Here is a 26,039-nt window from a genome sequence, read left to right on the forward strand (position 1 = left end):
AAGGCCCAACTGGTGGAGGGCTGCTGATGGGGTTAACCTTTCCTGCCTCACTTTGGTTCGTGGGTGGCTATTTATTGGTGCCACTTCTGGTAGCATGTGTCAGTGATTGTTCCAGTCCCTGGCTTGAGCAGCTGACTCGTGTACCTGTTCCCTTTCCCTGACTTAGTGTGTTTGATGGTTTCCTACAGTGTATGACTCAGCTTGTAATTTGAACCCTGCCTCCTGCTTTCCATCTCTGTTACTACATTTCCCATCTGGCTTGGACCCTCTGGCTCATACCCAGACTACATCTTTTGTCTCACGTTTTGGATCCCGCGCTCCCATTTGGTTCCGATTTCTGGCTTGTCTTTGACCTCGTGCATTGCTGTGACCTCTGGTACTTTGTCTTCCTGTTTGTTGCTGACCGCCCTGTCTGACTACTCTGCTGCCTCCTGGTGGTGCTTCTCGCTTTGCACTGTGGTACTACACGATGAGTGGTACCTTTCTCCCCTTACCTGCGCACCCTGGTGGAGGTTGCGTGCAACTGCCTTGCAGTTGCACTACACCTTGGCCAGTCTGTCTCTGAGCTCCTTGGCCAGTTCTTTTGACCTCATGATTCTCATTTGGTCTGACATGCACTGTGAGCTGTGAGGTCTTATATAGACAGGTATGTGCCTTTCCAAATCAAGTCCTATCAGTTTAATTAAACACAGCTGGCATCCAATGAAGGAGTAGAACCATCTCAATGAGGATCATGAGGAAATGGACAGCATGTGACTTAACTATGAGTCTCTGAGCAAAGAGTCTGAATACTTATGACCATGTGATATTTCAGTTTTTTTTAATAAATATGCAAAAATTTCTACATTTTTCAGGCCAGATTGGTTGCAGAGTGTACAGTAATGAGAAAAAAAAATTACCTTTTTTGAATTTACAATAGTGAAGACAGAAAGTTCTCCAGTGTGGATTTTCATAGAATTAAAACATCAAGTTTATTGGAGACATATAAAAAAACAAAATTAGGCTATATGCAACATGGAAATGGGGTCCCTGGTGGTCCAAACCGATGCGTTTTGATCATTCAGGTCTTATTCATGGTATGAAGACAGACCCACATCGCTGGTGTTAAATACAAAAGGACATACAAAAACAGGTGCATTAATTAAAAACATCAGGGGAGCAATCAGAGACTCTCCAAATAGCTAACCATAATGAAACCACATGAGCTAAGATTATAACATTGACACAAAAACTTTTGTAATAGTGAAACGGTAACTAGCAAAAACCACAATAATAAAACCTACGGACGTAACAATGGTGGTAATTTAGTTAGTAAAAAAACCTACTGGGAATACTGGAATTAATTCATACTTGCAGAGTCTATATCCTTAGAAAAATTAAGTAATCAAGCTGCAATATAAGATCCAGCCGTTTATTTAAACCTAGCGGCTCTCAACTGTAATCTAAAAATCCAAAAGGATTCACGGTTTAACACTTTACCTCTGACATCTGCCCCCCCCCCCGGGTGGTTTAAAGACTTTTTCAATAGTGACCCTGAGGGTATTAGTGTTAGCAGCATGTGTTGTTTTACAATGATTAGACAATGCTGAGACCTGGGAGACCTATATTTTATACGCAGTGGATGGTGGTTGTCCATAGCAGGGTATACTTGGGGCCTGCCCTTGTTAGGACAGGAGCAATACAAGGGGCATGACAGGGAGTTTAGTAAAGCCCTATACCCCCTCCCCCTCTTCCTCCCCTCCTATCTAGAGAAGGCAACAGGAGGAACCTGCTGTGAACGTTTGTCCATTACTATTGGTGAGATCAAACCAATTTTTATTTTGAGCACTGATTTGCAAGAGCACTTTACTCACATGTGTTATTTGTGTCATGTTAGTTTGAGTGATTAAAAGTTACGTTGTATTTTATTGGGAAACTCTCCGTTCTATACTCTACTGATATCCCTGAGGTTATTGTATAGGTGTGAATCATCTCACAGTTTTGCCGTTCGAGGTTCTCCAACAGATAAATCCTGTAGCCTACAAGCTCAAACTCCAGACCTAAGGATTCATTTAAATTGTCCTTCCTAAAGCCAGCAGTCTTCAGTCCCTAGTTTTCCAAGATAAAGGGACCAGTTCTGTTCCAGTCAGCTCTGAAGATGTTTTCAAGGTAGAGAATATTCTGTCCACCAAGATGGTAAGGTAAGACAAAACTTTTTTTTCTTGTGCTCCCTCTTTGACTGGTTACAGTCTGGCCTCCTAACCACCAAATCCAAGCAACACTACTCTGTCCTACTCCTCCTGGACCATTACCTCTTACTACAGATTCTCTCATCTCTTGGCATCACAGACTTGGCCCTATCCTGGATCTCTTCATACCTAACAGACCAGATATTCAATGCCTCCCACTCACACACCACCTCCTCATCTCACCCCCTATGTCTCGGTGTCCCCCAATGTTCACTTCTAGGGCCCCTGCTCTTCTCCACCTACACCTTAAGCTTGGGAAAGCTCATAGAGCCCCATGGCTTTCAGTATCATCTCTATGCTGATGCCACACAAATCCACATCTCTGGACCAAATATCACCTTCTTATTAACCAGAATCCCACAATGTCTGTCAGCTATTTTATCCTTCTTCTTTGCTCAATTTCTAAAACTTAACATGGACAAAACAGAATTCATAATTTTTCCTCGATCTTACTCAACCCCTCCAACAGATCTATCCACCAAAGTCAATGGCTGCTCACTCTCCCCAGTCCCGCAAGCTTGCTGAATTAGTAAACCCTTCCCTGACTCTGCTACCTCCTTCAAACTATACATCCAAGCAATTCCCACCTACTGCCAACTGCAACTCAATAATAATATTTTCCGGATACGAACATTCCTTAACCAACACTCTGCAAAAACACTAGTGCCCTCATCTCCCGCCTTGACTATTGCAACCTCCTGCTCTGTGGCCTCCTTTCTAACACTCTTGCAACCCTACAATCTTTCCTAAACTCTGCTGACCGACTAAACTACCTGCACCTCTGCTATTCCCCGGCCTCTCCCCTCTGTCAATCCCTTCACTGACTCCACATTGCTCAAGAGACTCCAGTTCAAAATCCTAACCAAGACAAACAAAGCCATACAGTGAAATAGTCTCCCAGCACTTGCCTACAAGCAACCTCCGATCCTCACAAGTTCTCCATCTCTACTCCACTCTTATCTCCTCTTCCCACAAGAATACACCTTGCATACAAGATTTCTCCCATGCATCCCCCCTACTCTGAAATTCTGTATCCCAACATATATCAGGCTATCATCTAATATGGAAACCTTCAAAAGGAACTTGAAGACCTACCTCGTCCGACAAGCCTACAACGTGCAGTAACCATCGCTCCATTCACCACTGCACGACCACCTCTACTCTCACCTACTGTATCTTCACCCATCCCTTGTAGACTGTGAGCCCTTGGGAGCAAAGTCCCCTCTCCTCCTGTACCAGTCGGTGACTTGTATTTTTTATGATTATTGTACTTGTTTTTTTACTATGTATACCCATTATAACAGGCTGAGGTACATTATTACAAGCTGGGGACATTAGTACAGGACAAGAGACACTATTACAGAATGATGGATATTATTACAAGCTTGAGGATAATATTACAGGATGTGGGGACATTATTAGTGAACAGGGGACATTACATTCTTGGAGACAATATTACAGAAAAGGGGACATGATTATAAGATTGAGTATATTTTAGAGGATGGCAGACATTACAGGTTTGGGGATACTATTACAGGATTTGAGACCTAATTACAGCCTGGGGGCCAGAATTACTATATGGGGATCATTGTAAAACAATATTACTGTAAGGGGCTCATTATGGGTAAAAAAAAAAAAAAAAAAAAAAAAGTAGAAAAGAAAAATTACAATAAAGAATGAAATGACAATGGAATAATATTTGGCCACTAAAAATGGTGTTTTATGTAAAAATGTAAGCAAAAAGGAGACCTGTACCATAACCCATATGATAAACACCATTAAAAAAAAAAAAAAAAAAAAAACTGCAAAAAAAAAAAGATGATCAAATAATGGTATTGCTGAAAACATTACTGCAAAGAACGCGGCCTTTCATATCCAATTTCTTTCTACGTATGAGCCATTTATCAGGCTGAGTGTGATGGCCCTGCCCTAAATGATTTTCCCAGTCTTGATATAGAAGTATGCATTAACACAATTTTACATCAACGAGCATATTCAATATTTTCATTACTCATGAGTGTAGCCAATTTTAAAATCCAAAAGGACTCCCTATTGATTAGCCTCTGCAATCGATCAGGAAACTTGTCAGATATACAGTCATAGCCAAAGTGTTGGCATGCTTGAAATTGTTCCAGAAAAGGAAGTATTTCACCCGGAAAATTATTGCAATTGCAGATGTGTTGTTATATACATGTTTAATTTACCTTGTGTGAATTGGAACAACACAAAAAAGAGGAGAAAAAGGCAAATTGGATATAATTTGACACAAAAAAACACAAAAATGATTCGGACAAAATTGTTGGCACCCTCAACTTAATATTTGGTTGCACACCTGAAAATAACTGCAATCAAGCATTTTCTATAACCATCAGCCAGCTTCTTGAATCTCTCAAATGGAATTTTGGACCACTCTTCTTTTGCAAACTGCTCCAGGTCTCGCATACTTGAAGGGTACCTTCTCAGCGGAAGCAATTTTAAGATCTACCCACAGGTGTTCAAAGGGAATGAGATCAAGACTCAATGCTGGTCACTTTAGAACACTCCAGCACTTTGTTTCCATCCTTTTCTGAGGGCTTCTTGAAGTATGTTTGGGGTCACTGTCCTGCTTGAAGACCCATGAAAAAATAACATGCAAACCCAGATTTCTGACACTGGGCACTACATTGCGATTGAAAATCCTTTGGTATTTTTCAGATTTCATGATGATTTGCACACAGTCAATGCACCTAGTGCCAGAGGCAGCAGAACAACCCCAAAACATCTTTGTTCTTCCACCATATTTGACTGTAGGTGCTGTGTTTTTTCTTTGTTGGCCTCCTTACCTTTTCAGGAAAACAGTAGAATGATGTGCTTCATCAAAATTCTGTCTTGGTCTCATCTGTCCACAAGATTCTTACGCAAGTACATTTTGGCAAACTGCAGTCTAGATTTGAATAAGTTTGTGTTAGCAGTGGAGTTCTCCAGAGTTGCCAGCCATAGTGTTTCATTTAATTGAAAAGTTGACAGATAGATCAAGCTGAAACTAATGCACCTGGAGCCTGCAGGTTAGCTTGAAATTCTTTGCAACTTGAATGGGGCTGATTATCCACGATTGCAACCTTTCATCAATTTTCTCTGCTGTCTATGTCCAGGAAGGTTAGCTACAGCTTCATGGGTTGTAAGCTTCTTGATTATGTTGCTTGCCATGGACAAAGGAACATCAAGATCTCTGGAGACGGACTTGTAACCTTGAGACTATTAATATTGTTCAACAATTTTGGTTCTCAAGTCCTCAGATAGTTCTCTTCTTCTCTTTCTGTGTGCCACACTAAGCATGGAGAACACAGACACCATATGCACAATGCAAAGACTGAGTCAATTTCTCCCCTTTTTAACTGGTTTCAGGTGTGATTTGTGCACCACATGCTTGAAACAAAGTTGTTAGCTCACAATTTTGGAAAAGTGCCAGTATTTTTGTCTGGACCATTTTGGGGTTTTGAGTGAAATTATGGCCAATTTTTCTTTTTCTTTTGTGTTGCTCCAATACGCACAAAAGAAATAAACGTGTATAACAAAACATGTGTAATTGCAATAATTTTCTCATAGAAATACTTCATTTTCTGGAACAATTTCAAGGGTACCTACACTTTTGGCCATGACTGTATATTCCAATATTATTAGGCGTAAACAGTCTGGATTTTTCTGATGGTCAATAACAAAATGTTTGGATAGGCTATGGTTTAGTACTCCACGCCTAATGTTTTACCTGTGCTTGTTCAATACTGAATGTTGCAGCAAACATATTGAAGCATACCGTTGCACTTTAACAAATAACCAATAAAAGATGTGTTGCAATTTGGAAATTGGCTGACAGCCCACTGGTCCTAGATTGAAAGCTCTCGCACTCATGTATAAGCAATGCAGAGCATAAATACTTGGGGCACCCACAACGATAAACCCCTCCTCAGTCGGGAAACAAGGAGGATTTTGCCTCACAGTGGATATAAAAATGTTTGAGTTGTTTTGGACTCCAATGAATTTGTGAGAACATAACTCTCAATAGACACTTTATGTTCAAAGCAAAAAAGGGTGCTATAGGTGATCACCCCGGGAAGGACAATGATGGAACTAACATGAGTGGATTGTGAACTGACAAACTCTGAAAAATGTTTTTAGACATGTTGAGGTGAAGGTAAGGTTAAATTTTTATCCCCTACATCATCGGGGCAGTCACCTAGATACCTTCCACCATCTTCTGTTAAAGGAACGTAGATCTTTCTCCCATGATAAAAAAGGATAACTTTACCCCAGCGCTGCGCCAGGTTTTAAAGTCCTTGAGATCCAGTAATCACATGGTGAGCTTTTTGATGTCTAAAAAGGTGCCATTTTTGGATAAAACGTTTCCCGCATTCTGAACATGAAAAAGGCTTTTCGCCTGTGTGAAGTCTCTGGTGCTTAACAAGAATCGATTTCTGGTTAAATTTTTTCCCACATTCTGAACATGAAAACGGTTTCTCACCTGTGTGGATTCTCTGGTGTTTAACAAGATGCGATTTTCGGATAAAATATTTCCCACATTCTGAACAGAAAAAAGGCTTCTCCCCTGTGTGAATTCTCTGGTGCTTAACAAGATGCGATTTCTGGTTAAAATATTTCCCACATTCTGAACATGAATATTGTTTCTCCCCTGTGTGATATCTCTGATGTGAGATAAGATTTGATTTCTGTGTAAAACTTCTCCCACATTCTGAACAGGCAAAAGGCTTCTCCCCTGTATGACTTCTTTGGTGTATAGCAAGATGCGATTTCCGGATAAAATACTTCCCACATTCTGAACAGGAAAGAGGCTCCTCCCCTGTGTGAATTATTAAATGTTTAACAAGATTTGCTTTCCGGATAAAATATTTCCCACATTCTGAACAAGAAAAAGATTTCTCCCCTGTGTGAGTTTTCTGGTGCTTAACAAGAGTCGATTTTCGATTAAAATATTTCCCACATTCCGAACACAAATATAGTTTCTCCCCTGTGTGAGTTGTCTGATGTGCGATAAGATTTGATTTCTGTGTAAAACTTCTCCCACATTCTGAACAGGAAAAAGGCTTCTCCCCCGTGTGAGTTCTCTGGTGACTAACAAGATGAAATTTCAGAATAAAACATTTCCCACATTCGGAACATGAATACGGCTTTTCTCCAGTATGAATTCTCTCATGCCTAATAAGATCTGCTTTCCGGCTAAAATATTTCCCACAGTTGGAACAAGAAAATCCATTCTCCTGTGTGTGAATTTTTTGATGTTTAACAAAAGACATTTTGAGGGGAAAAAGATTTCCGTATTCTGAATGTGAAGAGATCTTCTTTGCTTTAAGAGCAGTTTGTTTAATGCCTCTTTTGTGACATTTATTTTTATTAGTAGTCTGTAATGAATCAGAAGATAAGACCTCTTTCATATTCTCAGATAATAGATCTTTACTGTAAAGGGATGATGGTATATGTGGTGTAATGGCATTCACTTCAATTGTATGCTGGGTGATCTCAAGGTCATCTGATTTAAAAATTGAAGATGTCAGTTGTCCCTCTGATCTCCTGGTAAAATAATCTGCCAAGAATAAAACCAGTTATTTTTAATAAAATATCCCTGATATTTATATTGTTGAACATTTCTACCTAAAATTTCCATAGAAATGGCAAGTTATGTAGTAACATTCAATTATTCACAAAAGGACAGTTCACAGTCTTATAGAACACATCATAGCATGAACCAGTAAAGCATGGTAATCAACTATTTGTTCATTTGACCTAAATATTGCAGTACAAAGCCAGAAAAAATGTATACTCATGTGTTATGGTTCTCAATGGCAAGAGAACATAGCCCAGCATACATAGGAACTAGCTCTTGGAAGGATGGAAACTTAAACTGACCATGAACTAAACCTGCCGCACAACTAACAGTAGCCGGGTAGCGTAGCCTGCGTTTTATCCCTAGACGCCCAGCGCCGGCCGGAGGACTAACTAATCCTGGCAGAGGAAAATATAGTCCTGGCTCACCTCTAGAGAAATTTCCCCGAAAGGCAGACAGAGGCCCCCACATATATTGGCGGTGATTTAAGATGAAAATGACAAACGTAGTATGAAAATAGGTTTAGCAAAATCGAGGTCCGCTTACTAGATAGCAGGAAGACAGAAAGGGTACTTTCATGGTCAGCTGAAAACCCTATCAATACACCATCCTGAAATTACTTTAAGACTCTAGTATTAACTCATAACATCAGAGTGGCAATTTCAGATCACAAGAGCTTTCCAGACACAGAAACAAAACTGCAGCTGTGAATTGGAACAAAATGCAAAAAACAAACAAGGACAAAAGTCCGACTTAGCTGGAAGTTGTCTGGTAGCAGGAACATGCACAGAAAGGCTTCTGATTACAATGTTGACCGGCATGGAAGTGACAGAGGAGCAAGGTTAAATAGCGACTCCCACATCCTGATGGGAACAGGTGAACAGAGGGGATGATGCACACAAGTTCAATTCCACCAGTGGCCACCGGGGGAGCCCAAAATCCAATTTCACAACAGTACCCCCCCCTCAAGGAGGGGGCACCGAACCCTCACCAGAACCACCAGGGCGATCAGGATGAGCCCTATGAAAGGCACGGACCAGATCGGAGGCATGAACATCAGAGGCAGTCACCCAAGAATTATCCTCCTGACCGTATCCCTTCCATTTGACCAGATACTGGAGTTTCCGTCTGGAAACACGGGAGTCCAAGATTTTTTCCACAACGTACTCCAACTCGCCCTCAACCAACACCGGAGCAGGAGGCTCAACGGAAGGCACAACCGGTACCTCATACCTGCGCAACAATGACCGATGAAAAACATTATGAATAGAAAAAGATGCAGGGAGGTCCAAACGGAAGGACACAGGGTTAAGAATCTCCAATATCTTGTACGGGCCGATGAACCGAGGCTTAAACTTGGGAGAAGAAACCCTCATAGGGACAAAACGAGAAGACAACCACACCAAGTCCCCGACACAAAGCCGAGGACCAACCCGACGCCGGCGGTTGGCAAAAAGCTGAGTCTTCTCCTGGGACAACTTCAAATTGTCCACCACCTGCCCCCAAATCTGATGCAACCTCTCCACCACAGCATCCACTCCAGGACAATCCGAAGATTCCACCTGACCGGAGGAAAATCGAGGATGAAACCCCGAATTACAGAAAAAAGGAGACACCAAGGTGGCAGAGCTGGCCCGATTATTGAGGGCAAACTCCGCTAAAGGCAAAAAAGCAACCCAATCATCCTGATCTGCAGACACAAAACACCTCAAATATGTCTCCAAAGTCTGATTCGTCCGCTCGGTCTGGCCATTAGTCTGAGGATGGAAAGCAGACGAGAAAGACAAATCTATGCCCATCCTAGCACAGAATGCCCGCCAAAATCTAGACACGAATTGGGTTCCTCTGTCAGAAACGATATTCTCCGGAATACCATGCAAACGAACCACATTTTGAAAAAACAGAGGAACCAACTCGGAAGAAGAAGGCAACTTAGGCAGGGGAACCAAATGGACCATCTTAGAGAAACGGTCACACACCACCCAGATGACAGACATCTTCTGAGAAACAGGAAGATCCGAAATAAAATCCATCGAGATGTGCGTCCAAGGCCTCTTCGGGATAGGCAAGGGCAACAACAATCCACTAGCCCGAGAACAACAAGGCTTGGCCCGAGCACAAACGTCACAAGACTGCACAAAGCCTCGTACATCTCGTGACAGGGAAGGCCACCAGAAGGACCTTGCCACCAAATCCCTGGTACCAAAGATTCCAGGATGACCTGCCAACGCAGAAGAATGAACCTCAGAAATGACTTTACTGGTCCAATCATCAGGAACAAACAGTCTACCAGGTGGGCAACGATCAGGTCTATCCGCCTGAAAATCCTGCAAGGCCCGCCGCAGGTCTGGAGAAACGGCAGACAATATCACTCCATCCTTAAGGATACCTGTAGGTTCAGAATTACCAGGGGAGTCAGGCTCAAAACTCCTAGAAAGGGCATCCGCCTTAACATTCTTAGAACCCGGTAGGTATGACACCACAAAATTAAACCGAGAGAAAAACAACGACCAGCGCGCCTGTCTAGGATTCAGGCGTCTGGCGGACTCAAGATAAATTAAATTTTTGTGGTCGGTCAATACCACCACCTGATGTCTAGCCCCCTCAAGCCAATGACGCCACTCCTCAAAAGCCCACTTCATGGCCAAAAGCTCCCGATTCCCAATATCATAATTCCGCTCGGCGGGCGAAAATTTACGAGAAAAAAAAGCACAAGGTTTCATCACGGAGCAGTCGGAACTTCTTTGCGACAAAACCGCCCCAGCTCCGATTTCAGAAGCGTCGACCTCAACCTGAAAAGGAAGAGCAACATCAGGCTGACGCAACACAGGGGCGGAAGAAAAGCGGCGCTTAAGCTCCCGAAAGGCCTCCACAGCAGCAGGGGACCAATCAGCAACATCAGCACCCTTCTTAGTCAAATCAGTCAATGGTTTAACAACATCAGAAAAACCAGCAATAAATCGACGATAAAAGTTAGCAAAGCCCAAAAATTTCTGAAGACTCTTAAGAGAAGAGGGTTGCGTCCAATCACAAATAGCCCGAACCTTGACAGGATCCATCTCGATGGAAGAGGGGGAAAAAATGTATCCCAAGAAGGAAATCTTTTGAACCCCAAAAACGCACTTAGAACCCTTCACACACAAGGAATTAGACCGCAAAACCTGAAAAACCCTCCTGACCTGCTGGACATGAGAGTCCCAGTCATCCGAAAAAATCAGAATATCATCCAGATACACGATCATAAATTTATCCAAATAATCACGGAAAATGTCATGCATAAAGGACTGAAAGACTGAAGGGGCATTTGAAAGGCCAAAAGGCATCACCAAATACTCAAAGTGGCCCTCGGGCGTATTAAATGCGGTTTTCCACTCATCCCCCTGCTTAATTCGCACCAAATTATACGCCCCACGGAGATCTATCTTAGAGAACCACTTGGCCCCCTTTATGCGAGCAAACAAATCAGTCAGCAGTGGCAACGGATATTGATATTTAACCGTGATTTTATTCAAAAGCCGATAATCAATACACGGCCTCAAAGAGCCATCTTTCTTAGACACAAAGAAAAAACCGGCTCCTAAGGGAGATGACGAAGGACGAATATGTCCCTTTTCCAAGGACTCCTTTATATATTCTCGCATAGCAGCATGTTCAGGCACAGACAGATTAAATAAACGACCCTTAGGGTATTTACTACCCGGAATCAAATCTATGGCACAATCGCACTCCCGGTGCGGAGGTAATGAACCAAGCTTAGGTTCTTCAAAAACGTCACGATAGTCAGACAAGAATTCAGGAATCTCAGAGGGAATAGATGACGAAATGGAAACCAAAGGTACGTCCCCATGCATCCCCTTACATCCCCAGCTTAACACAGACATAGCGTTCCAGTCGAGGACTGGGTTATGAGATTGCAGCCATGGCAATCCAAGCACCAACACATCATGTAGATTATACAGCACAAGAAAGCGAATAATCTCCTGATGATCCGGATTAATTCGCATAGTTACTTGTGTCCAGTATTGTGGTTTATTACTAGCCAATGGGGTGGAGTCAATCCCCTTCAGAGGTATAGGAGTTTCAAGAGGCTCTAAATCATACCCACAGCGTTTGGCAAAGGACCAATCCATAAGACTCAAAGCGGCGCCAGAGTCGACATAGGCATCCGCGGTAATAGATGATAAAGAACAAATCAGGGTCACAGATAGAATAAACTTAGACTGAAAAGTGCCAATTGAAACTGACTTATCAAGCTTCTTAGTACGCTTAGAGCATGCTGATATAACATGAGTTGAATCACCACAATAAAAGCACAACCCATTTTTTCGTCTAAAATTCTGCCGTTCGCTTCTGGACAGAATTCTATCACATTGCATATTCTCTGGCGTCTTCTCAGTAGACACCGCCAAATGGTGCACAGGTTTGCGCTCCCGCAGACGTCTATCGATCTGGATAGCCATTGTCATGGACTCATTCAGACCCGCAGGCACAGGGAACCCCACCATAACATCCTTAACGGCATCAGAGAGACCCTCTCTGAAATTCGCCGCCAGGGCGCACTCATTCCACTGAGTAAGCACAGACCATTTACGGAATTTTTGGCAGTATATTTCAACTTCATCTTGCCCCTGAGATAGGGACATCAAGGCTTTTTCCGCCTGAAGCTCTAAATGAGGTTCCTCATAAAGCAACCCCAAGGCCAGAAAAAACGCATCCACATTGAGCAACGCAGGATCCCCTGGAGCCAATGCAAAAGCCCAATCTTGAGGGTCGCCCCGGAGCAAGGAAATCACAATCCTGACCTGCTGAGCAGGATCTCCAGCAGAGCGAGATTTCAGGGACAAAAACAACTTGCAATTATTTTTGAAATTTTGAAAGCAAGATCTATTCCCCGAGAAAAATTCAGGCAAAGGAATTCTAGGTTCAGATATAGGAACATGAACAACAAAATCTTGTAAATTTTGAACTTTCGTGGTGAGATTATTCAAACCTGCAGCTAAACTCTGAATATCCATTTTAAACAGGTGAACACAGAGCCATTCCAGGATTAGAAGGAGAGAGAGAGAGGAAGGCTGCAATATAGGCAGACTTGCAAGTGATTCAATTGAAAGCACACTCAGAACTGAAGGAGAAAAAAAAAAAAAAAAAAAAAAAAATTTTCAGCAGACTTCTTTTTTCTCTCCTTTCTCTGCCAATTAATTTAACCCTTTGCTGGCCGGTCAAACTGTTATGGTTCTCAATGGCAAGAGAACATAGCCCAGCATACATAGGAACTAGCTCTTGGAAGGATGGAAACTTAAACTGACCATGAACTAAACCTGCCGCACAACTAACAGTAGCCGGGTAGCGTAGCCTGCGTTTTATCCCTAGACGCCCAGCGCCGGCCGGAGGACTAACTAATCCTGGCAGAGGAAAATATAGTCCTGGCTCACCTCTAGAGAAATTTCCCCGAAAGGCAGACAGAGGCCCCCACATATATTGGCGGTGATTTAAGATGAAAATGACAAACGTAGTATGAAAATAGGTTTAGCAAAATCGAGGTCCGCTTACTAGATAGCAGGAAGACAGAAAGGGTACTTTCATGGTCAGCTGAAAACCCTATCAATACACCATCCTGAAATTACTTTAAGACTCTAGTATTAACTCATAACATCAGAGTGGCAATTTCAGATCACAAGAGCTTTCCAGACACAGAAACAAAACTGCAGCTGTGAATTGGAACAAAATGCAAAAAACAAACAAGGACAAAAGTCCGACTTAGCTGGAAGTTGTCTGGTAGCAGGAACATGCACAGAAAGGCTTCTGATTACAATGTTGACCGGCATGGAAGTGACAGAGGAGCAAGGTTAAATAGCGACTCCCACATCCTGATGGGAACAGGTGAACAGAGGGGATGATGCACACAAGTTCAATTCCACCAGTGGCCACCGGGGGAGCCCAAAATCCAATTTCACAACACTCATGCCATAAAAAACAAGCCCCTGCTAGGGTCCATCATCTCTCAATGAAGAAAAACAGAGGTTTCCACATATTTAGTATCTCAAAGGCTCTTGAAAAGCAACATGTCTTCCATGAACCAATCCAGCAAAATCTGCTATTCCAAGGAGATGTTGGAAACATAATATCTGAGCTACACAGGCTCTGTCCAGCCACTAAGAAGAGGGTGGCTAGGATTTGTAGTACCATTCAGTCTGGCAGTATGGGTGTGTGCTGTCCAGGTGACGCAATAAACTCCCTGCTTCGGCCAACTGGAAAAAAAACAAACACATCCTACATTTTGCTGGAAGTGGCTAGGTACAACCTTATTCTCCTCTGGTTCAGTCCTCTATGCTCAGCACCCAACTTGTTTGTTTCCTGCTGTGACCCCGGCCTGTTTACTGACTACTCTTGTGTCTTCTGATTTTGTATTTTCTCTACTCATTTGTGATGGACCATTGGAATAAAGAATAAATAGAATAAAGGGAAACTCTGTTATTGTACAGAAATTCACACTTGGATGTCTATCATAAAAGCAAAGTTTGGCCAGAAAAACTGGACCTGGTCTTGTAGGGACCATATGAGCACATTGAGCAAAAACAGAAGTGAGAGAAGGTACATTCATCTTATATCATGCCAGTATTCTATCAAGGTAACTGTATAATTACCGTCCGCTTTCTCTTAGAGGCTCATCATAATATTTTTCTTCAACTGATTTTCTAACTTGTCAGCATATTCTACGCACACTGTCATTTGGCTTTATAGTATACAGACCTGGGCAGATAGGGGACAGCCTCTTCTATTCCCAGTAGTTAGGTGGATCCTCCAGGATGAAAGTTTTACAGAAGTAAAAGGGTTTTAAATGCCCAAAGAAATGTGGAACAGTTTTGCATGGAGGATAATGTTGTGGAAAACCAGGAAAATGGTGATCACATGATTGTGATATAGCTGGACTACACCACTGATAAAGAAGTCACAACTTGTGACTGAGAAGAATTTGTGACTTTTCTGCAGTTAGTTACTCTAGTTACTACTCACCTGGGTGATCATATGTAGGAATCTCCTCATAACACTGCTCTTCACTCCTCATATATGTCTCTTTAGTATTAATGTGGGTCAGACCTTTACCCTGAAACAAATATTGTACAAGTTACAGGCAGAAGAAGAAGTCACATCTATGATCATCTCTAATTCTGCCAACTCCTCTGTTCTAATTACACAAGTATAAAACATAATACTGGTGGATAAAACAAGACTGAGCACAAGACCTTCACAGCAGTCTATATATAAGGTGAAGACACCTTCTCTCCATCTACCTGTTGATCCTGAGGAACAGTGGGATTTTCATGTTTACAGTCTTGTGGAAGAAGAGGACGGGGACATCTCTCTGGTTTTGTCCTCATACCGGATAGAACTGGAGGAAACACATACAGAAACTGAATTTTATCTTTACATACAGATAATTATAGGCCGTGTGTATTTAGTCCCGTCTATTACCTGGTGATGTGAGGGGCTGGGGAACCTCCATCATGATGTCCTTGTACAGATCTTTGTGTCCTTCTAAATACTCCCACTCCGCCCTGGAGAAATATACAGCGACATCCTGACACCTTATAGGAACCTAACACATACAAAGACTCAGTCATTCCCCAGATCCCTTCATAGTGTTACTATATAATGTCCCAGCAGTGTCACCTCTCCAGTCAGCAGCTCAATCATCTTGTAGGTGAGTTCTAGGATCTTCTGGTCATTGATGTCCTCATGTATCAGGGTGTGAGGTGGAGGCCCTGTGATAAGGCTTAGGGGTCTTCCCCATCTCTCTAACCCAGGGGCCTGACAGCACGCACTAGAAGTCTTCTTCACTACTGTGTAATCCTGGTTATGGAGAGACACATTAATAAATCTCACTACAGACATTTCCAGAGTCCTCACCTCTCCAGTTCTGCCCATCTGTTATTCCCATGGATAAGAATGATATAATGTGACGCCATCAGAATCTCTCACCTCTCCAGTAAGCCGGAAGAGGATCTCTAGGGTGAGATCTAATATCCTCTCCCCCATCTTGTCCCTGTCCAGGTCCATCATTGAAGGGTCAATCTGGCAAGTTCTCTTAAATAGAAGATCTGCCCTGAGAGAATCCAATATTGTAGGGACCTGAATGGAGAGAAGTTGACCAGATGTGACATCATAAAGAATCTTGTGTAACAGGGGTGGGCAATTAATTTTGCTAAAGGCTCACATAAAAAACTATGACTGCTCTGGTCTAGGGTTGAGCGAAACGGATCGTTCATTTTGGGCAGGTGAAAGGGATCCAACACCACATCCCCACGGGAGATCACCGACCCATAAAAGAGAGATACCGCCCTGTACCCCCAGCCCATTACCAGTGTGCCAAGGACATGTTGCGAGAAATGAAGGAGGCTGGGGTGGTGAGAGACAGTTGTAGCCCCTGGGCAGCTCCATTAGTCCTGGTTAAAAAGAAGGATGGTACAATGAGGATGTGTGTTGATTATAGACAGTTGAATCGCATTACACATAAAGACGCATACCCACTGCCCAGGATAGAGGAGGCTCTGGCTGCCTTAAAATCTGCTAACTACTTCTCTACCTTAGATCTCACCAGTGGGTACTGGCAGGTTCCCGTGGCGGAGGCGGACAAAGAGAAGACGGCCTTCACGACACCGATGGGTCTCTGCGAATTCAACTACATGCCTTTTGGATTGTGCAACGCCCTGGGGATGTTCCAGAGGATGATGGAGTGCTGTCTGGGGCACAAGAACTTTGAAACCGTGCTGCTGTATTTGGATGATGTCATTGTCTTCTCTAAGACCTACGAAGACCATTTGAAACACCTGGCTGAGGTGTTTGAAGCCCTGTCCAACTAACCGTCTAAATGTCATTTGCTGAAACCTAAAGTGCAGTACCTGGGCCATGTGGTGAGCGCTGAAGGAGTGGCCCCAGACCCCGACAAGGTCACGGAGACCCAGGATTGGCCGAAGCCCAGTAACCTCCACGAAGTCCGGCAATTCCTCGGGCTGGTAGGCTATTACCGGAGGTTCATTAAGGACTTCACCAAGAAGGCCGCGCCCTTGCAAGACCTGTTGGTGGGGCAATCAAAGAAGACCAAGGGGAAGAACACCCCATTTGATTGGAACGAGGGGCTGGAAGGGTCCTTCACTTGCTTGAAGTCGGCACTGACAGGAGAAGAGGTACTGGCCTACCCCGAATACGACCAACCGTTTGTGCTGTACACGGATGCCAGCAATGTAGGATTGGGAGCCGTGCTGTCCCAGGTCCAGAAGGGCAAGGAGAGGGTAATCGCTTACGCCAGCAGGAAACTTCGTCCCACGGACAGGAACCCTGACAACTACAGTTCCTTTAAGCTGGAATTCCTTGCCATCGTCTGGGCCGTGACAGAGAGGTTCAAACACTACCTGGCCTCAGCGAAGTTCACTGTCTTCACGGATAACAATCCGTTAACACATCCGGACACCGCCAAGCTCGGGGCCTTGGAACAGCGGTGGATGGCCCGGCTGTCCAACTACAACTTCACCATCAAGTACTGGGCAGGACACGAGAATGCAAACGCTGATGCCTTGTCTCGAATGCCCAATTTGCCAGAAGCAGAGGAAGACCCGGAGGCACTTGAAGAGGTGGAGCTACCTGCATTCCATTGCCCTAAAGCCACTCAGAACTCCCATCATGTGAGGAACAGGCACGAAAACCAACCGGGTGCCACGCCGAACCCCCTGCCCCACCACGGGTGGGCGGAAACCCAGGATGGTGACCCCGCGGTCCGTCGGGTGAAAGAGCTCTTGACGCAGGCAGGGTTGCACCCCGGTCCAGATGATCCACAGGAGACCCAACAGCTGTGGCGGGGGAGAAGCAAACTGTTTATCCATGAGTGCAAGCTGTGCCGGAGGAGCATCGACCCACGTACTCATGAATTGGTGTGGCAGATAGTGGTACCGAGGCGGGATGCGCCCATGGTTCTGGGAGCCTACCACGATGGAGCCGGACACTTCGGATGGAGGAAGCTAGAGAGGCTGCTCCAAGGGAGGTTCTATTGGATTGGCATGAAGAGAGCCATTGAGAAGTGGTGTCGGGAGTGCGCTCCATGTAGCCTACGCCGGAAGGACCGTGACAGCCAACGGGCTCCCCTGCGGCCTATCATCACCAAACGGCCGCTCGAACTGGTCGTGCTGGATCATGTGAAGCTGACACCTAGCCGGTCAGGCTATATCTATGCTCTTACCATCGTAGATCACTACTCCAGATTTTTGGTGGTTGTACCTGTCAAGGATCTAACGGCCAGGACTGCCGCCAAGGCCTTCCAGCAGTACTTTTGTAGGCCCCATGGCTACCCGGAGAAGGTACTGACCGATCAGGGACCAGCCTTCGAAGCAGAAGTGTTCCAAGAGTTCTGCCAACTCTACGGGTGTAAAAAGATCAGAACCACACCGTACCATCCTCAAACCAATGGGATGTGCGAAAACCCCTGAAGGAGCGGTTCATTGAGGGGCTCCTGTGCAGTCACCAACGGAGCCAATTGCACTTCCTGGCCATGCAAAATCCAGACTTGACTTTTGCGCAATTCAAGGATAAAGCTATCCAGGCATTGCAGGAGCGACAGCCTAGCCGTGCAGCACCTCCCAGGCGTCCCGCTCTCACATACGACCAGGAGGTGGCGTCGGATGTTCCATTCGCCGCCGAGGCCGATGCCCAGAGCCTAGAAGACAACTCCCCTGCAGGACTCCGCCTCCAGATGCAGGAGCTGACCAAGAGCGTTGCTGCCCTGGCCCGGACGGTGCAGTCCCTACAGGAGGCCCCCAAGGAGAAGATCCAGCTGGCCTCCCGACCGAAGGATGTTCCTTGGATGCGACAGAGGAGGACTCCGCCGACCAGAGGCCGGGCCGACGATCGCTTCCATCAGGATGGACGACCCATCTGCCGCCGCTGTCATCAGGTGGGCCACCTTGCAAGGTACTGTCCTTTAAACGAGCAACCCCTGGGGCAAAGGGCCAACCCCCAGGAGTAGGACGGTCAAGCCCACAGCATTGGAGAGCCAAATACATTGGAGGGCGACCAGTTCTTCCTGTAGTGGTTGACGGCATCCCCCTGAATGCTTTGCTGGACACCGGTTCTCAGGTGACGACTATGCCTTACGTGCTCTATAAACGGTATTGGGAGGACACCGATATTACTCGTGGCCCCGATGACGATTTCACCATCATAGCCAGTAATGGTCAGCCATTGCCACAAGTGGGGTATAAAGAGGCCACTATCAAAGTGGGGCGGGTGGAATTGAAAGCCCAAGGAATTGTAATTGTTGATATTGACCGCCGAGAATGTAACCCCATGATGACTATCGGTACTAATGTTATAGAAAATTGTCTTGCAGAAGTTATTGTTTTGTTGCAACAGGTAGCAGAAACCGCTGGCCACAATGAACAACGTGCCCTGCAAAAAGAAATCAGAGCTCTGATGCAGAGACAGCAGGTAGAGCTGAATGGTGGTGAGATTGGTCGTGTCACCGTGAGTGATTCAAACCCCATCGCGGTACCCCCCAGGAGCGAGATGTTAATATGGTGTCGGGTAGCCATAGGCCTCAGGGGTAAAGACTGCCAGGCCTTGGTAGAACCCGTGTATTCAGATAATAGGCCTACTATCCTGACAGCTCGGGGGGTGGTTGACGTCCGCCAGGGGAGGGTGCCCATACGTGTCCTCAATTGTGGGGAGGAAGAGGTTCACCTCACCAAGTATGCCACGCTCGCCAAACTGTTCGCTGTCAATAATAATGTGATACAGACACCTGAACCCTTGGTCCCGTCAAACGTGGCGGAGGACAACGGTTCTGCTGGGCACTCGAAAGATTGGTGTCGGGAATTGCATGTGGGCACTGACTCTACCCCATCCCATCAAAAACAAGGGGCTTACAGGGTGGTTCACGAGTACGAGCAGGTATTCAGCAAACACCCCTTTTGGCAAAGTCGGCGTCTCATGAAACCCGACCCGATCCCTGTGTGGGGTCGGCCATGCAGTACGCGACTTTCGCGCCAAAGTCGCGTTTCAATTACGCTAAAAGCGCCATTTTTCAGCCAATGAAGGTGGACGCAGAGTGTGGGCAGCGTGATGACATAGATCTCAGTCCCCACCATCTTAGAGAAGGGCATTGCAGTGATTGGCTTGCTTTCTGCGGCGTCACAGGGGCTATAAAGGGGCGTTCCCGCCGACCGCCATCTTACTGCTACTGACCTGAGCGTAGGGAGAGGTGCCGCTTCGTCAGAAGCAGGGATAGTGTTTTGCAGGGTACATTCACCCCCAAACCGCTTGTGCTGTAGCGATTTCCACTGTCCAACACCACCTTTTGTTTGCATTGGGCTGCCCTAGAAGGCTCCCTGATAGCTGTGTGTACGCCGCTGTGCAAACCAACTGCTTTTTTCAAAGCACAAATCCTGTTGTTCCTTCCTTTCTGCACAGCTATCTTGTTTGTTTGTCCACACTTTTGTGTGCAGCAGTCCTTTTTATAGCTGCCTGCCATACTTTTCTGAGATTACTGCAGGGAGATAAAGATTGGCAAGTCTGCCTCTGTGCCAGTGCTGTGTGTGTCATCTGTCTCTCATTGTGTGCCACCGAAAACCAGTGTGTAATACTGGGTCATTTTTTTTTTTTTTTTGTAAATTCTCCCTGAAAAAAAATAAATAAATAGTGGGAGATAAAGATTGGCAAGTCTGCCTCTGTGCCATTGCTGTGTGTGTCATCTGTCTCTCATTGTGTGCCACCGAAAACCAGTGTGTAATACTGGGTCATTTTTTTTTTTTTTTTGTAAATTCTCCCTGAAAAAAAATAAATAAATAGTGGGAGATAAAGATTGGCAAGTCTGCCTCTGTGCCATTGCTGTGTGTGTCATCTGTCTCTCATTGTGTGCCACCGAAAACCAGTGTGTAATACTGGGTCATTTTTTTTTTTTTTTTTGTAAATTCTCCCTGAAAAAAAAAAAATAGTGGGAGATAAAGATTGGCAAGTCTGCCTCTGTGCCATTGCTGTGTGTGGCATCTGTCTCTCATTGTGTGCCACCGAAAACCAGTGTGTAATACTGGCCCTGTTTTTTTTTTTTGTAAATTCTCCCTGTAAAAAAATAAATAAATAGTGGGAGATAAAGATTGGCAAGTCTGCCTCTGTGCCATTGCTGTGTGTGGCATCTGTCTCTCATTGTGTGCCACCGAAAACCAGTGTGTAATACTGGCCCTGTTTTTTTTTTTTGTAAATTCTCCCTGTAAAAAAATAAATAAATAGTGGGAGATAAAGATTGGCAAGTCTGCCTCTGTGCCATTGCTGTGTGTGGCATCTGTCTCTCATTGTGTGCCACCGAAAACCAGTGTGTAATACTGGGCCATTTTTTTCTTTTTTTTGTAAATTCTCCCTGTAAAAAAATAAATAAATAGTGGGAGATAAAGATTGGCAAGTCTGCCTCTGTGCCATTGCTGTGTGTGGCATCTGTCTCTCATTGTGTGCCACAGAAAACCAGTGTGTAATACTGGGCCATTTTTTTTTTTTTTTTTTAAATTCTCCCTGAAAAAAAAAAAATAGTGGAAGATTAAGATTGGCATTTCTGCTTGAGTGCCGGTCATGTGTGTGCCATCTGTCTCAAATTATTGGGGCACAGAAAACCTAGTGTGTAACATTGGGCCTGGTTTTCCTTTCAGTGTCAGCCACCTATAAAGGTGTATATAAATCCTACAGAAGTTTGAGTTCACCTTATAAGTTGTTTTACAGTAACAAATACCGTTACTTTGGTTACGTTTTGCAAACAATGAGGAAGTCTGGTGGAAGAGGTCGTGGCCGTGGGCGGTCATTGTCAGCTGGTAATGATGGTAGTGGTGGTGGAGCATCAGGTGGTTGTGGTAAAAGCAGTACAGCACCTAAGTCTCGAGTTGTTGAGCCAGGTTCGTCGTCTGGCTACACAAGGCCTCGAACGCTCCCTTTTCTGGGAGTAGGAAAACCGCTTTTAAAGCCGGAGCAGCAAGAACAATTTTTGGCTTTCCTTGCTGACTCAGCCTCTAGCTCTTTTGCCTCCTCTTCTGAAAGTGCAAAATGTAAAAGCAGCGCGTCGTTAGTGGATGTTCACGGTCAGGGACAAGTCGCTTCTTTGTCTTCTTCACCCAGAACAAGAGAGAAGGATGCGTCAGGAGACACAACGGGTTACTCCATGGAGCTCTTTACACATACCGTTCCTGGGTTAGACAGTGAAACAGTTAACAGGCCATGCCCATTAGAAGTTGAATCGGACATGGAGTGCACTGATGCATAGCCACAGCCAGATTACTATGCTGTTCCTTTGACTCAGACCAGAACATTGCCCTCGCAGTGTACTGAGCCAGAATCAAACCCAGCTGAGACTATGGTGCCCCTTCACGAACGCTCTACCACCGGCTTACACGGTGACACAGACGAAGTTGCACACGAGATAGAAGAGGAGGTCATAGATGACCCAGTTGTTGACCCCGATTGGCAGCCATTGGGGGAACAGGGTGCAGGCGGCAGTAGTTCTGAAGTGGAGGAGGAGGAGCCGCAGCAGGCATCAACATCACAACAGGTTCCATCTGCCGGGCCCGTATCTGGCCAAAAACGCGTGGCAAAACCAAAACCAGTTGGAGGACAGCTGTTATGATCCCAGTGGTAGAGGATCTCTGATATTCCGGCAAGATAGCAAAAACATAAATACTGCTCTAGGGAGGTGGAAACTGGGCTAACCGCATACCTGATCCTAACACACACAACTAGAAGCAGCCGGTGAACGTGCCTACGTTGGTTCTAGACGTCTCGAGCCAGCCGGAGAACTGACTACCCCTAGAGGGAAAATAAGACCTCACTAGCCTCCAGAGAAATTGAACCCCAAAGATATAGAAAGCCCCCAACAAATAATAACGGTGAGGCAAGAGGAAAACACAAATGTAGAGATGAACTAGATTCAGCAAAGTGAGGCCCACTAGTCTAGATAGACAGAAAATAGATAGTGGACTATGCGGTCAGCAGAAAACCCTACAAAAACATCCACGCTGAACATTCAAGAACCCCCACACCGACTGACGGTGCGGAGGGAGAATATCAGCCCCCTAGAGCTTCCAGCGAGCCAGAAAATCCAATACTAAGCAAGCTGGACAAAGACACTGAAAAATGCAAATGATCCAAATTATACAAAACGGACTTAGCTTTTCTTGCATGAGACAGACTGAAAGGAATCCGGAGGAGACCATATAGGTCTGGATACAACGATGCCAGGCAAGAGACTGAGTCCGGAGCAGACTTAAATAGGGAACACCCGCTGCTTAACGACACAGCTGGAGCTCAGGCCTGCAACAAGACATGCCTAACACAATACCGTTAGTGACCACCAGAGGGAGCCCAGAAACACAGTTCACAACAGTACCCCCCCCTTGAGGAGGGGTCACCGAACCCTCACCAAGACCCCCAGGGCGATCAGGATGAGCAGCGTGAAAGGCATGAACCAAATCAGCCGCATGAACATCAGAGGCGACAACCCAGGAATTATCCTCCTGACCATAGCCTTTCCACTTAACTAAATACTGGAGTTTCCGTCTAGAGATACGAGAATCCAGAATCTTCTCCACCACGTACTCCAACTCGCCCTCAACCAAAACCGGGGCAGGAAGCTCAACAGCAGGAACCATAGGCACCACGTACCGCCGCAACAAGGACCTATGGAACACATTATGAATAGCAAATGACGCTGGAAGGTCCAAGCGAAAAGACACCGGGTTAAGGATTTCCAAAATCTTATAAGGACCGATAAAGCGAGGCTTGAACTTAGGAGAGGAGACTTTCAAAGGAACATGCCGAGAAGACAACCAAACCAAATCCCCAACACGAAGTCGGGGACCCACACCGCGGCGGCGGTTGGCAAAACGCTGGGCCTTGTCTTGTGACAATTTCAAATTGTCCACCACATGGTTCCAAATCCGCTGCAACCTATCCACCACAGAATCAACCCCAGGACAGTCAGAAGGTTCAACCTGGCCCGAAGAGAAACGAGGATGAAAACCAGAGTTGCAGAAAAAGGGTGAAACCAAAGTCGCAGAACTAGCCCGATTATTAAGGGCAAACTCGGCAAGTGGCAAAAAGGTAACCCAGTCGTCCTGATCAGCAGAAACAAAACATCTCAAATAAGTCTCCAACGTCTGATTAGTTCGCTCGGTCTGGCCATTAGTCTGAGGATGAAAAGCCGACGAAAAAGACAAATCAATACCCATCTTAGCACAAAAGGATCGCCAGAATCTGGACACAAACTGGGATCCTCTGTCAGACACAATATTCTCAGGGATGCCTTGCAAACGAACCACATTCTGAAAGAACAAAGGGACCAAATCAGAGGAGGAAGGCAACTTAGGCAAGGGCACCAAATGGACCATTTTAGAAAAACAATCGCACACCACCCAGATGACAGACATCTTCCGAGATACCGGAAGATCCAAAATGAAATCCATGGAAATGTGCGTCCAAGGCCTCTTCGGGATAGGCAAGGGCAAAAGCAACCCGCTGGCACGAGAACAGCAAGGCTTAGCCCGAGCACAAATCCCACAGGACTGCACAAAAGAACGCACATCCCGCGACAAGGAAGGCCACCAAAAGGACCTAGCCACCAAATCTCTGGTACCGAAAATCCCAGGATGTCCCGCCAACACTGAAGAATGAACCTCAGAAATAACTCTGCTGGTCCATCTGTCAGGGACAAACAGTCTCTCTGGTGGGCAACGATCAGGCCTATCAGCCTGAAATTTCTGCAGCACTCGTCGCAAATCTGGGGAAATGGCAGACAAAATCACTCCCTCTCTGAGAATACCAGCCGGCTCCGAGACTCCCGGTGAGTCAGGCACAAAACTCCTAGAAAGTGCATCAGCCTTCACGTTCTTCGAACCAGGCAGGTACGAGACCACAAAGTCAAAACGGGAGAAAAACAACGACCAACGAGCCTGTCTAGGATTCAGGCGCTTGGCAGACTCGAGGTAAATCAGATTTTTATGATCAGTCAAGACCACCACACGATGTCTAGCTCCCTCGAGCCAATGTCGCCACTCCTCAAATGCCCACTTCATAGCCAACAACTCCCGATTACCAACATCATAGTTCCGCTCAGCAGGCGAAAATTTTCTTGAAAAGAAGGCGCATGGCTTCATCACGGAGCCATCAGAACTTTTTTGCGACAAAACAGCCCCTGCACCAATCTCAGAAGCATCAACTTCAACCTGGAAGGGAAGAGAGACATCCGGCTGGCACAAGACTGGCGCTGAAGTAAACCGACGCTTCAGCTCCCGAAAGGCCTCCACGGCCGCAGGAGACCAATTAGCAACATCAGAACCCTTCTTGGTCATATCCGTCAAAAGGTTTAACCACGCTGGAAAAATTAGCGATAAAACGACGGTAAAAATTAGCAAAGCCCAAGAACTTCTGCAGGCTCTTAACAGACGTGGGCTGAGTCCAGTCATGAATGGCACGGACCTTGACTGGGTCCATCTCCACAGTAGAAGGGGAAAAAATAAAACCCAAAAAATAAACCTTCTGTACCCCAAAGATACATTTTGAGCCCTTCACAAATAGAGCATTCTCCCGCAGAACCTGAAACACCATCCTGACCTGGTTCACATGGGACTCCCAATCATCAGAAAAAAACAAAATATCATCCAGATAAATAATCATAAATTTATCCAGATATTTCCGGAAGATGTCATGCATGAAGGACTGAAACACAGAAGGGGCATTCGATAATCCAAAAGGCATCACCAGGTACTCAAAATGACCCTCGGGCGTATTAAATGCCGTTTTCCATTCATCTCCCTGCTTTATGCGCACAAGGTTATACGCACCACGAAGATCTATCTTGGTGAACCAACTGGATCCCTTAATCCGAGCAAACAAATCAGACAACAATGGCAAAGGATACTGAAATTTAACCGTGATCTTATTCAGAAGACGATAATCTATACAAGGTCTCAAAGACCCGTCTTTCTTGCCCACAAAAAAAGAATCCTGCACCAAGAGGAGAAGAGGATGGGCGAATATGTCCCTTCTCCAAAGACTCCTTTATATAACTCCGCATCGCGGCATGCTCTGGCACAGATAAATTAAAGAGTCGTCCCTTAGGTAACTTACTACCAGGAATCAAATCTATAGCACAATCACAGTCCCTATGAGGAGGAAGGGCACTGGACCTGGCCTCATTA

At 45.3% G+C, this 26,039-nt stretch overlaps 1 protein-coding gene across 2 annotated transcripts in view; it reads right to left on the reverse strand.

Moving 5' to 3' along the window:
* Nucleotides 1-803: 803 nt before the first annotated feature.
* Nucleotides 804-26,039, reverse strand: part of LOC143766222 (uncharacterized) — a 42,031-nt gene continuing 16,795 nt past the window's right edge. The window contains exons 3-8 of one of the 2 annotated variants that reach the window (XM_077253729.1): nt 15,805-15,954; nt 15,496-15,675; nt 15,298-15,421; nt 15,117-15,214; nt 14,839-14,929; nt 804-7,803 (exon numbers count right to left, since the gene is read on the reverse strand). In XM_077253729.1, coding sequence (XP_077109844.1) covers nt 6,533-7,803; nt 14,839-14,929; nt 15,117-15,214; nt 15,298-15,421; nt 15,496-15,675; nt 15,805-15,885 — 1,845 coding nt within the window. In that variant the 5' untranslated portion in view covers nt 15,886-15,954 and the 3' untranslated portion in view covers nt 804-6,532. Of the gene's footprint in view, nt 7,804-14,838; nt 14,930-15,116; nt 15,215-15,297; nt 15,422-15,495; nt 15,676-15,804; nt 15,955-26,039 lie in introns of those variants that run through there. The other variant, XM_077253730.1, reaches the window with a different exon arrangement.

Source organism: Ranitomeya variabilis, chromosome 4 (assembly GCF_051348905.1).
Source record: "Ranitomeya variabilis isolate aRanVar5 chromosome 4, aRanVar5.hap1, whole genome shotgun sequence".
NCBI lineage: Eukaryota > Metazoa > Chordata > Amphibia > Anura > Dendrobatidae > Ranitomeya > Ranitomeya variabilis.